This window comes from Puntigrus tetrazona, chromosome 7 (assembly GCF_018831695.1).
Source record: "Puntigrus tetrazona isolate hp1 chromosome 7, ASM1883169v1, whole genome shotgun sequence".
Taxonomy (NCBI): domain Eukaryota; kingdom Metazoa; phylum Chordata; class Actinopteri; order Cypriniformes; family Cyprinidae; genus Puntigrus; species Puntigrus tetrazona.
Genome location: NC_056705.1, coordinates 32,308,068 through 32,322,215, shown reverse-complemented (window position 1 = coordinate 32,322,215; position 14,148 = coordinate 32,308,068). Strand labels below are relative to the sequence as shown.

General features: G+C 41.8%; 1 protein-coding gene across 1 annotated transcript; it reads right to left on the bottom strand.

Annotated features, from left to right (window-relative positions):
* Positions 1-7,814: 7,814 nt before the first annotated feature.
* On the bottom strand, positions 7,815-11,232 carry LOC122347977. Its single transcript, XM_043243203.1, has 2 exons — positions 8,882-11,232; positions 7,815-8,151 (listed from the first exon to the last, which is right to left on the bottom strand). The coding sequence occupies exon 1, from the start codon at positions 11,230-11,232 to the stop codon at positions 9,424-9,426; it is 1,809 nt and encodes a 602-aa protein (XP_043099138.1). The 3' UTR covers positions 7,815-8,151; positions 8,882-9,423.
* Positions 11,233-14,148: the final 2,916 nt, after the last annotated feature.

Genomic DNA, 14,148 nt, shown 5'->3' with positions numbered 1-14,148 from the left:
ACGAAACAAAATTAAATAAAATCTTTGAAGCGTGTTCATAAATCGTAAAACTACTCCACGCTCAACGTGATCACTCCAAACTGTGTCTCTTTGTTTATTTAAAAGGAGTTTTTTATGACTTCAGCTGAAATCGAGTTTTCAACGTGGTCGCTGTGCGATACTGATACCCTGTTCTCCGAACTACTAAGCGAATAAGATCAAATAATGGCCACCACATCCACTCTCCTTTAAATGGAGAGAAAAAAAAGGTTTATCGGTCTGACACAGAGTGTCAGTTATGTACAACGACCACGGTAAACAGTCCATTTCCAGCTGAAGGCGATAAAAACATCCATTGACATGAATAAAGAAACCTCCGTCGGACTAATCACGTGGTCACGTGATGACGTGTCAAACAAACTAAGACTTCTATAAGTTGTTTGACACGAACAAAATTAAATAAAATCTTTGAAGCGTGTTCATAAATCGTAAAACTACTCCACGCTCAACGTGATCACTCCAAACTGTGTCTCTTTGTTTATTTAAAAGGGAGTTTTTATGACTTCAGCTGAATCGGAGTTTTCAACGTGGTTGCTGTGCGATACTGATACCATGTTCTCCGAACTACTAAGCGAACAAGATCAAATAATGGCCACCACATCCACTCGCCTTTAAATGGAGAGAGAAAAGGTTTATTGGTCTGAGACAGAGTGTTAGTAATGTACAACGACCACGGTAAACAGTCCATTTTCAGCTGAAGGCGATAAAAAACATCCATTGACATGAATAAAGAAACTCCGTTCGGACTAATCACGTGGTCACGCGATGACGTGTCAAACAAACTAAGACTTCTAAAAGTTGTTTGACACGAACAAAATTAAATAAAATCTTTGAAGCGTGTTCATAAATCGTAAAACTACTCCACGCTCAACGTGATCACTCCAAACTGTGTCTCTTTGTTTATTTAAAAGGGAGTTTTTATGACTTCAGCTGAATCGGAGTTTTCAACGTGGTCGCTGTGCGATACTGATACCCTGTTCTCCGAACTACTAAGCGAATAAGATCAAATAATGGCCACCACATCCACTCTCCTTTAAATGGAGAGAAAAAAAAGGTTTATCGGTCTGACACAAGTGTCAGTAATGTACAACGACCACGGTAAACAGTCCATTTCCAGCTGAAGGCGATAAAAACATCCATTGACATGAATAAAGAAACTCCGTTCGGACTAATCACGTGGTCACGTGATGACGTGTCAAACAAACTAAGACTTCTATAAATTGTTTAACACGAACAAAATTAAATAAAATCTTTGAAGCGTGTTCATAAATCGTAAAACTACTCCACGCTCAACGTGATCACTCCAAACTGTGTCTCTTTGTTTATTTAAAAGGAAGTTTTTATGACTTTAGCTGAAATGGAGTTTTCAACGTGGTCGCTGTGCGATACTGATACCCTGTTCTCCGAACTACTAAGCGAATAAGATCAAATAATGGCCACCACATCCACTCTCCTTTAAATGGAGAGAAAAAAAGGTTTATCGGTCTGACACAGAGTGTCAGTAATGTACAACGACCACGGTAAACAGTCCATTTCCAGCTGAAGGCGATAAAAACATCCATTGACATGAATAAAGAAACTCCGTTCGGACTAATCACGTGGTCACGTGGTCACGTGATGACGTGTCAAACAAACTAAGACTTCTATAAGTTGTTTAACACGAACAAAATTAAATAAAATCTTTGAAGCGTGTTCATAAATCGTAAAACTACTCCACGCTCAACGTGATCACTCCAAACTGTGTCTCTTTGTTTATTTAAAAGGGAGTTTTTATGACTTCAGCTGAATCGGAGTTTTCAACGTGGTTGCTGTGCGATACTGATACCATGTTCTCCGAACTACTAAGCGAACAAGATCAAATAATGGCCACCACATCCACTCTCCTTTAAATGGAGAGAAAAAAAAGGTTTATCGGTCTGACACAGAGTGTCAGTTATGTACAACGACCACGGTAAACAGTCCATTTTCAGCTGAAGGCGATAAAAAACATCCATTGACATGAATAAAGAAACTCCGTTCGGACTAATCACGTGGTCACGTGATGACGTGTCAAACAAACTAAGACTTCTATAAGTTGTTTGACACGAACAAAATTAAATAAAATCTTTAAAGCGTGTTCATAAATCGTAAAACTACTCCACGCTCAACGTGATCACTCCAAACTGTGTCTCTTTGTTTATTTAAAAGGGAGTTTTTATGACTTCAGCTGAATCGGAGTTTTCAACGTGGTCGCTGTGCGATACTGATACCCTGTTCTCCGAACTACTAAGCGAATGAGATCAAATAATGGCCACCACATCCACTCTCCTTTAAATGGAGAGAAAAAAAAAAAAAGGTTTATCGGTCTGACACAGAGTGTCAGTTATGTACAACGACCACGGTAAACAGTCCATTTCCAGCTGAAGGCGATAAAAACATCCATTGACATGAATAAAGAAACTCCGTTCGGACTAATCACGTGGTCACGTGGTCACGTGATGACGTGTCAAACAAACTAAGACTTCTATAAGTTGTTTGACACTAACAAAATTAAATAAAATCTTTGAAGCGTGTTCATAAATCGTAAAACTACTCCACGCTCAACGTGATCACTCCAAACTGTGTCTCTTTGTTTATTTAAAAGGGAGTTTTTATGACTTTAGCTGAATCGGAGTTTTCAACGTGGTTGCTGTGCGATACTGATACCCTGTTCTCCGAACTACTAAGCGAATAAAATCAAATAAGGGCCACCACATCCACTCTCCTTTAAATGGAGAGAGAAAAGGTTTATCGGTCTGACACAGAGTGTTAGTAATGTACAACGACCACGGTAAACAGTCCATTTCCAGCTGAAGGCGATAAAAACATCCATTGACATGAATAAAGAAACTCCGTTCGGACTAATCACGTGGTCACGTGGTCACGTGATGACGTGTCAAACAAACTAAGACTTCTATAAGTTGTTTAACACGAACAAAATTAAATAAAATCTTTGAAGCGTGTTCATAAATCGTAAAACTACTCCACGCTCAACGTGATCACTCCAAACTGTGTCTCTTTGTTTATTTAAAAGGGAGTTTTTATGACTTTAGCTGAATCGGAGTTTTCAACGTGGTTGCTGTGCGATACTGATACCATGTTCTCCGAACTACTAAGCGAACAAGATCAAATAATGGCCACCACATCCACTCTCCTTTAAATGGAGAGAGAAAAGGTTTATTGGTCTGAGACAGAGTGTTAGTAATGTACAACGACCACGGTAAACAGTCCATTTTCAGCTGAAGGCGATAAAAAACATCCATTGACATGAATAAAGAAACTCCGTTCGGACTAATCACGTGGTCACGCGATGACGTGTCAAACAAACTAAGACTTCTAAAAGTTGTTTGACACGAACAAAATTAAATAAAATCTTTGAAGCGTGTTCATAAATCGTAAAACTACTCCACGCTCAACGTGATCACTCCAAACTGTGTCTCTTTGTTTATTTAAAAGGACATTTTTATGACTTCAGCTGAAATGGCGTTTTCAACGTGGTCGCTGTGCGATACTGATACCCTGTTCTCCGAACTACTAAGCGAATAAGATCAAATAATGGCCACCACAACCACTCTCCTTTAAATGGAGAGAAAAAAAAGGTTTATCGGTCTGACACAAAGTGTCAGTTATGTACAACGACCACGGTAAACAGTCCATTTCCAGCTGAAGGCGATAAAAACATCCATTGACATGAATAAAGAAACTCCGTTCGGACTAATCACGTGGTCACGTGATGACGTGTCAAACAAACTAAGACTTCTATAAGTTGTTTGACACGAACAAAATTAAATAAAATCTTTAAAGCGTGTTCATAAATCGTAAAACTACTCCACGCTCAACGTGATCACTCCAAACTGTGTCTCTTTGTTTATTTAAAAGGAAGTTTTTATGACTTTAGCTGAAATGGAGTTTTCAACGTGGTCGCTGTGCGATACTGATTTCCTGTTCTCCAAACTACTAAGCGAATGAAATCAAATAAGGGCCACCACATCCACTCTCCTTTAAATGGAGAGAGAAAAGGTTTATCGGTCTGACACAGAGTGTTAGTAATTTACAACGAACACGTTAAACAGTCCATTTCCAGCTAAAGGCGATAAAAAACATCCATTGACATGAATAAAGAAACTCCGTTCAGACTAATCACGTGGTCACGCGATGACGTGTCAAACAAACTAAGACTTCTATAAGTTGTTTGACACGAACAAAATTAAATAAAATCTTTGAAGCGTGTTCATAAATCGTAAAACTACTCCACGCTCAACGTGATCACTCCAAACTGTGTCTCTTTGTTTATTTAAAAGGAAGTTTTTATGACTTTAGCTGAAATGGAGTTTTCAACGTGGTCGCTGTGCGATACTGATACCCTGTTCTCCGAACTACTAAGCGAATAAGATCAAATAATGGCCACCACATCCACTCTCCTTTAAATGGAGAGAAAAAAAAGGTTTATCGGTCTGACACAGAGTGTCAGTAATGTACAACGACCACGGTAAACAGTCCATTTCCAGCTGAAGGCGATAAAAACATCCATTGACATGAATAAAGAAACTCCGTTCGGACTAATCACGTGGTCACGTGATGACGTGTCAAACAAACTAAGACTTCTATAAGTTGTTTGACACGAACAAAATTAAATAAAATCTTTAAAGCGTGTTCATAAATCGTAAAACTACTCCACGCTCAACCTGATCACTCCAAACTGTGTCTCTTTGTTTATTTAAAAGGAAGTTTTTATGACTTTAGCTGAAATGGAGTTTTCAACGTGGTCGCTGTGCGATACTGATACCCTGTTCTCCGAACTACTAAGCAAATAAGATCAAATAATGGCCACCACATCCACTCTCCTTTAAATGGAGAGAAAAAAAAGGTTTATCGGTCTGACACAGAGTGTCAGTAATGTACAACGACCACGGTAAACAGTCCATTTCCAGCTGAAGGCGATAAAAACATCCATTGACATGAATAAAGAAACTCCGTTCGGACTAATCACGTGGTCACGCGATGACGTGTCAAACAAACTAAGACTTCTAAAAGTTGTTTGACACGAACAAAATTAAATAAAATCTTTGAAGCGTGTTCATAAATCGTAAAACTACTCCACGCTCAACGTGATCACTCCAAACTGTGTCTCTTTGTTTATTTAAAAGGGAGTTTTTATGACTTCAGCTGAATCGGAGTTTTCAACGTAGTTGCTGTGCGATACTGATACCATGTTCTCCGAACTACTAAGCGAACAAGATCAAATAATGGCCACCACATCCACTCGCCTTTAAATGGAGAGAGAAAAGGTTTATTGGTCTGAGACAGAGTGTTAGTAATGTACAACGACCACGGTAAACAGTCCATTTTCAGCTGAAGGCGATAAAAAACATCCATTGACATGAATAAAGAAACTCCGTTCGGACTAATCACGTGGTCACGCGATGACGTGTCAAACAAACTAAGACTTCTAAAAGTTGTTTGACACGAACAAAATTAAATAAAATCTTTGAAGCGTGTTCATAAATCGTAAAACTACTCCACGCTCAACGTGATCACTCCAAACTGTGTCTCTTTGTTTATTTAAAAGGGAGTTTTTATGACTTCAGCTGAATCGGAGTTTTCAACGTGGTCGCTGTGCGATACTGATACCCTGTTCTCCGAACTACTAAGCGAATAAGATCAAATAATGGCCACCACATCCACTCTCCTTTAAATGGAGAGAAAAAAAAGGTTTATCGGTCTGACACAAAGTGTCAGTTATGTACAACGACCACGGTAAACAGTCCATTTCCAGCTGAAGGCGATAAAAACATCCATTGACATGAATAAAGAAACTCCGTTCGGACTAATCACGTGGTCACGTGATGACGTGTCAAACAAACTAAGACTTCTATAAGTTGTTTGACACGAACAAAATTAAATAAAATCTTTAAAGCGTGTTCATAAATCGTAAAACTACTCCACGCTCAACCTGATCACTCCAAACTGTGTCTCTTTGTTTATTTAAAAGGAAGTTTTTATGACTTTAGCTGAAATGGAGTTTTCAACGTGGTCGCTGTGCGATACTGATACCCTGTTCTCGGAACTACTAAGCGAATAAGATCAAATAATGGCCACCACATCCACTCTCCTTTAAATGGAGAGAAAAAAAAAGGTTTATCGGTCTGACACAGAGTGTTAGTAATGTACAACGACCACGGTAAACAGTCCATTTCCAGCTGAAGGCGATAAAAACATCCATTGACATGAATAAAGAAACTCCGTTCGGACTAATCACGTGGTCACGTGATGACGTGTCAAACAAACTAAGACTTCTATAAATTGTTTAACACGAACAAAATTAAATAAAATCTTTGAAGCGTGTTCATAAATCGTAAAACTACTCCACGCTCAACGTGATCACTCCAAACTGTGTCTCTTTGTTTATTTAAAAGGAAGTTTTATGACTTTAGCTGAAATGGAGTTTTTAACGTGGTCGCTGTGCGATACTGATACCCTGTTCTCCGAACTACTAAGCGAATAAGATCAAATAATGGCCACCACATCCACTCTCCTTTAAATGGAGAGAAAAAAAAGGTTTATCGGTCTGACACAGAGTGTCAGTAATGTACAACGACCACGGTAAACAGTCCATTTCCAGCTGAAGGCGATAAAAACATCCATTGACATGAATAAAGAAACTCCGTTCGGACTAATCACGTGGTCACGTGATGACGTGTCAAACAAACTAAGACTTCTATAAGTTGTTTAACACGAACAAAATTAAATAAAATCTTTAAAGCGTGTTCATAAATCGTAAAACTACTCCACGCTCAACGTGATCACTCCAAACTGTGTCTCTTTGTTTATTTAAAAGGGAGTTTTTATGACTTCAGCTGAATCGGAGTTTTCAACGTGGTCGCTGTGCGATACTGATACCCTGTTCTCCGAACTACTAAGCGAATAAGATCAAATAAGGGCCACCACATCCACTCTCCTTTAAATGGAGAGAAAAAAAAAGGTTTATCGGCCTGACACAGAGTGTCAGTTATGTACAACGACCACGGTAAACAGTCCATTTCCAGCTGAAGGCGATAAAAACATCCATTGACATGAATAAAGAAACTCCGTTCGGACTAATCACGTGGTCACGTGATGACGTGTCAAACAAACTAAGACTTCTATAAGTTGTTTGACACGAACAAAATTAAATAAAATCTTCAAGCGTGTTCATAAATTCTACTCCAAATCGTACGTGATCAAACTGTGTCTCTTTGTTTATTTAAAAGGACATTTTTATGACTTCAGCTCAAATGGCGTGATCACTCCAAACTGTGTCTCTTTGTTTATTTAAAAGGACATTTTTATGACTTCAGCTGAAATGGCGTTTTCAACGTGGTCACTGTGCGATACTGATACCCTGTTCTCCGAACTACTAAGCGAATAAGATCAAATAATGGCCACCACATCCACTCTCCTTTAAATGGAGAAAAAAAAAGGTTTATCGTCTGACACAGAGTGTCAGTAATGTACAACGACCACGGTAAACAGTCCATTTCCAGCTGAAGGCGATAAAAACATCCATTGACATGAATAAAGAAACTCCGTTTGGACTAATCACGTGGTCACGTGATGACGTGTCAAACAAACTAAGTGTAACCAATTTTAACGATATAAAAGTGAATTACAGTATAATAATAGCCTTTACTAGTAATAGACCCTGGACCAGAATCAGAAGATACCAAATTCGACAGGAGCCACGGTATTGAGCATCAAAAATGAGACAGACACAAGAGTACAATTGAGTAGCCACTCTTATATTGTTTACACTTGACAGTTTGTACAAAATGTGAAATAAACCCCAAAAGTTACAAAAATAAAAGTAGTAGTGTGCACACTAGAAAATAAAAGAATGTCCGTTGGGCCCTTAAACAAAAATAAAAGAATTGGTTCCAGTGCATTTGCTGTAGAGGTTGTGCAGTTCACCTTGTTCCAAAGATACTTGCAAGGTAAGTATTATGTGCAGGTGGATAGGGAAATCGGTGCTGGACTTTCCTCAGTGGACTTGGCTCGCCATCAGAATCACTGGAGATGTTGGTTCTGGACAACATCCGTCCTACAAAAAAACCTGACCTGCAGACCGGTCAGAAAATTTACATTCAATACCATTCATTCTCAGATGCATCAATCAGGATATAAAATGTCAAAAAACACAACCCTTTACATGTAACTTTGACATAAATCTTTGTCTCTATTCAAATATCAAATCTTCTGTCTTTCCGTTGTACAACATTCAGTCTTAAGTATATAATTTCTGAGAACTTAACATTAAAGTGCTCACACATTTACCTGCTGTTCATATGAACAGTATTTCAATCTTATGATAAATAACCAATAACGTTCAAAATATAATTTATCATAACAATATCAAAACCATATGCGAATAATAGAACAGTACCCATTCTGAGTTCAGGGTTAGGGTATTACAGAAATGTGCTTCATTTACTCTAACACTATAGGCCTATTCATGAAAGAGAAATGCACAAAAAATTACCCTCTAGTTACTTTAAACTCAGTTGAGCGACAAGAATGTATTCAAGTAAATCGCATAGTGCTAGTAAAACATTTTACATTCATCACAATTTAAATTTAAATTGGCATTAAGAACTAAATACTTCCCTTTCTTATTATATAAACATACATCAGCATAAACTGATAACCACATTATAAATATATTCAAAACGTCGCACCATAATGCACTTCAGTTTACTTATTACATTAATATCATTGTTTCCCTTCAACACACGTAAAACAAGGGATAATAGCACCTAAAATGCAACAGCTAAAATGGCGCATATCTCACCGTTGCTCCGGGTATATCAAAGTGTAACACGACGATGATGGACCTCGTGGCAACTTCCCAGACAAAAGGGCAAGTGGTTAGCCGACGTACTTCGTTCTATAACACGACTCCGGATCTTCGGCGAAGTGTGCTCCGACTCTTTTTCCTTTTAGACAAACCTCCAAAATTTTGTCCTGGTTTTGACTCCTTGCTAACACACAGCTACCCCCGTCTCTCTCGCTATGATTTTTGAAAAAACCGGAAGAAGCTGCACCCGCGCCTCGTCTCTGTGTCGACACGCTGAACGTGACTTGCGTAACCTCTGATTGGCTGCTGAGGCTACCTACACCCACGTGGGAATATGTAAACTGTGTGATGCATACAATTGCGATAAGAAAACTAAAAAAATCTGCCGATGTGAACAAATAAAGATACAGAAAATAAACAATCTCTCTCTTTTTTTCTTTTTAGTGAACTCTATTAAAATATTATCAATGGGTCTGTTATACCTGGTTACATCCTCCCCTCCTGAACCTATGCACGTCCCTGTGCATGGTGGACACTTAAATGACAATTATCCGAAAAGGCGGAGTAGGTGACTGAATAGGGTCTTCACTTATGTCTCCCGCCCAAGCTGTGGACAGTCCTTGAAAGAATGATTTCACTGCTGTGATCAAAGGACTTCCTAGTTCTGTATAATCAAGCCGTCGTGGAGGTTGACGGTTCCTCTCAGATCTCCTGACAGGATCATTTGTATCTATGTTCTCTTCTGTATCCATTATTTCATCCTTTCCACCCATTTCACTTGCTTCCTCTTTTCCTTCCTCAAGTTCTGTTCCTTTAGGACCATCATTCTCCTCATCCTTGTCAGACATAGCTGAAGGAACTGCAATTTGCTCTCCTCGGGCGTCAGAATGATTATCTGCGGGTGGATTATTTTGAATTAAGACAGGTTCATTTGCTTGTTCAGTTGGTGCGTCTCTGTTGGTGCATACGTATTCAGCATCACTCTGATGAGAAGTAGACTCTATCATCAAGGGACTATCTGAAATACTCTGGGACATATCCGGTAAGTTGTCAAAGTCTGGTGGGTTGTCATTACTTTGAGCATGTACAGGACCCTCAACAGAACAAGAGCTGGGAGGTTTGGTATACTGAGTATCTGGGACATCCGCCATGGATAGATCTGGATGAACAGGATTCTCAATGACCACGGGGACAGGGGAACTTGACCAAACAAAAGTGAATGCATCATCTTCTCCTTCTGAGGAATTCTCTTCCTCTACCACAGGATTTGCACGGGTTCCTGGCCTACGTGGTACTGACCTCTGCACAGGCTCACTGTTTTCCTCCACAGGTAAATACCCACACGGAAGCAACAGGTCCCTGTGTAGTGTCCTTAGAGGACCATCCCCAGTTTCAGGTCTAACAGTGTATACAGGAAGAGTGCCTGCTCTTTTCACCACCACATGAACGGTGGGTTCCCATTTGTCTGAGATCTTATGTTTTCCCCGGAGGCGGACATTCCTGACTAATACTCTATCTCCAGGCTCCAGGTCTGAGGCAGTGACATACTTGTCGTACCTCATTTTGTTCTTGTGAGCTATCTTTGCAGCCTTCTCCATAGCTACCTTGTAGCTTTCCTTGAGACGTGACTTGAGTCTTTGCACATACTCTGAATGAGATGAATATTGACCCTCTGGCAAGGGCAACTTGAAAACGATATCAACTGGCAGGCGAGGTTGGCGCCCGAACATAAGTTCATATGGGGTGTAGCCAGTTACCTCATTCCTAGTGCAGTTGTAGGCGTGGACTAGGGGTCTCACATGGTTACGCCAACAGGACTTGTCTTGGTTTTGGAGAGTGCCCAACATGTCCAGTAAGGTACGATTAAATCGTTCCACAGGATTACCCCTAGGGTGGTATGGGGTTGTCCGAACCTTGTGGATACCAGCTACCTGACAGAGCTCCTTGATGGTACGAGACTCAAAATCTGGGCCCTGGTCACTATGTAACTTCTCCGGGATACCATAATGTACCATAAAGTTCTCCCACAGACACTTCGCTACTGTGCGGGCCTTTTGATTGGGTGTTGGAATTGCAACCGCAAATTTAGTGAAATGATCTGTGATCACTAATATGTCCTTGGTCCCGCTTTTGTCAGCTTCCAGGGACAGGTAGTCCATACAGAGGAGCTCGAGAGGTCGCGTGGTCCTAATGTTGACTAATGGGGCTGCTTTTTCAGGCCGTGCCTTCCTCCGCACACACCTGCCACATGTCTTCACTTTCCTTTCCACATCCATGACCATCTTTGGCCAATAGAACCTGGTCCTTACAAGGTCCAGCGTCCGGTCGACTCCCATGTGTCCCATATGGTCGTGCAGGCTGGTAAGAACTGTGTTGCGGAGCTCGGCTGGAAGGACAAGCTGGTAAGTTGTCTGGGACCCCACTTGGCGTCGCCTGAACAGGATGTCATTATGGAGCTCAAGACGTTTGAATTCTCGGAGGAGAAGTGGGAGATCAGGAAGTTGGAGTGCGCAAGGTGGGGGGTGGCGTATCCCCATGTTTGATCTGACTGATAACATGTTTTATACATTGGTCAGCTCTTTGTTTAGCTGCTATCTCTGCTTCAGACAGATGGGGGATGGTTGGAAGACTCCCAAACTGTTCTTCTGATCCATAACTGTCTGGGACAGCACTGGGGGACATGGTAAGAGTCTCCACCAAAGCTACACGATCTGTGTCTCCCTTTCTCTCATCATCAGGACTGACGCTGTAGGTGAACTGTCTCTCACAGATCGCTTTCACAACTGAGTGATCCACCACATTGATGTTCATTGGATCGGAAAGGTGATCTTGTGTGAACTGTTGTATGCGTTCTCTCTCCTTTTGTGATTTCAGATCGTCTGCTAGCATTCCATGTGGTCTGCGCAATAATCCATCTGCATCTCCGTTCTGCCTTCCTGGACGATAGAGGAGTTTGAAGGAGAATGTAGACAGTGCTGCTAGCCACCTATAGCTTGTCGCGTCAAGTTTTGCCGAGGTCAGGATATATGTCAGTGGATTGCTGTCTGTAACAACGGTGAAGTGGTTGCCGTACAGATAGTCACTGAACTTTTCCGTAACTGACCACTTGAGTGCCAGGAACTCCAGCTTGTGCGCCGGATACCGACTCTCGCTTCGTGAAAGACCTCTACTTGCATACCCTATGACTCTAGGCTGGCCCTCTTGCTCCTGATACAACACAGCACCGAGCCCGGTGGTACTGGCATCGGTGTGTAGTATATAGGGCCTCTGGGGGTCAGCAAAGGCTAGGACCGGAGCTGTAGTAAGGCTCCGGATGACTGCCTCGAAGGCTTGCTGGCAATCTGGCGTCCAGCGCCCTCCAAAGGGCTCTTTGGGGTCATGGTACTGGTTTGTTTTCTGTCTGGTGTTTGTTGGTTTCGCTTTTAATTTCTTGTGGAAGGGTGGGTAGCCGGAGGTCAAACTGTGGAGGGGCTTTACTATGCCAGAGTAGCCCTTAACAAATCTCCTATAATACCCAGCGAAACCGAGGAAGGATCTCAGCTCTCGTAGAGTCTGGGGGACAGGCCATGTCTTAAGAGCTGAGATTTTCTCAGGATCTGTCTGAACGCCATCTCTGGTGACTACATGACCTAGATACCGGACTGATGTCTGGAAGAAGACACATTTTTCAGGAGACAATTTCAACCCAAACTCTTTGAGACGAGTTAGCACTCTCATGAGTCTTTCTTCGTGCTCCTCAAGGGTTCTGGAGAATACTATCACATCATCAAGGAAAACTAGCGCATCTTTCAAATGCATGTCCCCCATGCACCGTTCCATTAATCTTTGAAACGTGCTGGGGGCGTTTGTCACTCCTTGAGGCATTCTGTTGAACTCCCAGAAACCGAGTGGGCACACGAAGACTGTCTTGTTCTTGTCTGCCTCTTCAACCTCAATCTGATAGTACCCTGACTTTAAATCAAGAACAGAGAACCACTGAGAGCCATTGAGGGCTGAGAATGTGTCCTCCAGCTTCGGAAGGTTGTAGGCATCTTTTATAGTCTGAAGGTTTAAACGTCTATAATCGATGCACAACCGGACTTGGCCATTTTTCTTTCGGACTACCACTATAGGTGATGCAAATGGCGACTCGGACTCCCTAATAACTCCCGCATCCAGGAGCTCTTTGATGTGCCTTCGGACAGCTTCAATGTCCTGAGGGTGGATGGGTCGGGCACGCAGTTTGAAGGGTGTTTCATCAGAGAGTTTTATGTGGTGTCGCACCTGGTCCGTGCGGCCAAAGTCCAGGTCGTGATGCGCAAACACCTCCGGCATGCTGTTGAGCTGCCGAGTGACGCGTTGCTTCCATTCGAGTGGAACTGGGGAATCACCAAAATTGAAATTTAAAGTGGGTCCTTGGGATGACTGAGTCTCAGAGGAGTTTTGTGACTGATTAATTACACTATGCTCTTTTAGTAGAATGGTTTGATGTGCACAAATTTCTGCAATGATGCACTTTGCAGGAATGACAATGTCATGGTCAGATTCATTGCTTATGACAACCGGCAGCTTATGGGGCCGTAGCTGAGGGAAATCAACCAGACCAGTTTTTACTAGTAGGCCACCTGGCAAGGGGGAGGACGATGGGTACTCAACGACAACGGATTTCCCATCCTGGAAGCCACTGACAAGGGCGACTCCCTCCACCACTACAGTTTCCCTGGCTGGGATGACTTGGGGCATCTTGCCTTGCATCTTCATTACCCCCTGGTGGTCGTTGCTGGCCTGTTTCCGTCTTAGCTCAATGACCTTGAAAACTACTTTGTAGCCATGTGGAAGGGGCAGGCGGTTGGTTGTGTCAGTCTCTGAGTAAATGTCAAACAGCACATCTAAGGTATTGGTACCTATGAGCATAAGAGATTGTGAAGTGTCAGGAACAACCAGGGCAAGCGTGTTTATGTCTATTGGAATTCCTATGAAGTCTTTTGGAAAGGTTATGGTCATTTCTACATAGCCAAAATAAGGCACTAGCTGGCCATTTGCACCTTCCACTTCCAAGAGGTCATGAAGGGGTTTAATCGTCTGTTCTGAGAGGTGTTGCTTGTAAAATGACTCAGGTATGGTGGTAACTTGCGAGCCTGAGTCAAGAAGACAGTTGACCTCCTCCCCTCTTACAGTCACTTGAGCTGTGCTCTTGACACCAACCAGCTGGTTGGGGAGTCTAAACAGTGGGTCCTGCTTTGAATATTGTAGGCTAGAACACGCTTGAGCTTTAATGTTGT

Excerpts from the sequence above, each read along its gene's own strand:
- LOC122347977 (XM_043243203.1), bottom strand. The coding sequence starts at position 11,232 with ATGGGACACATGGGAGTCGACCGGACGCTGGACCTTGTAAGGACCAGG.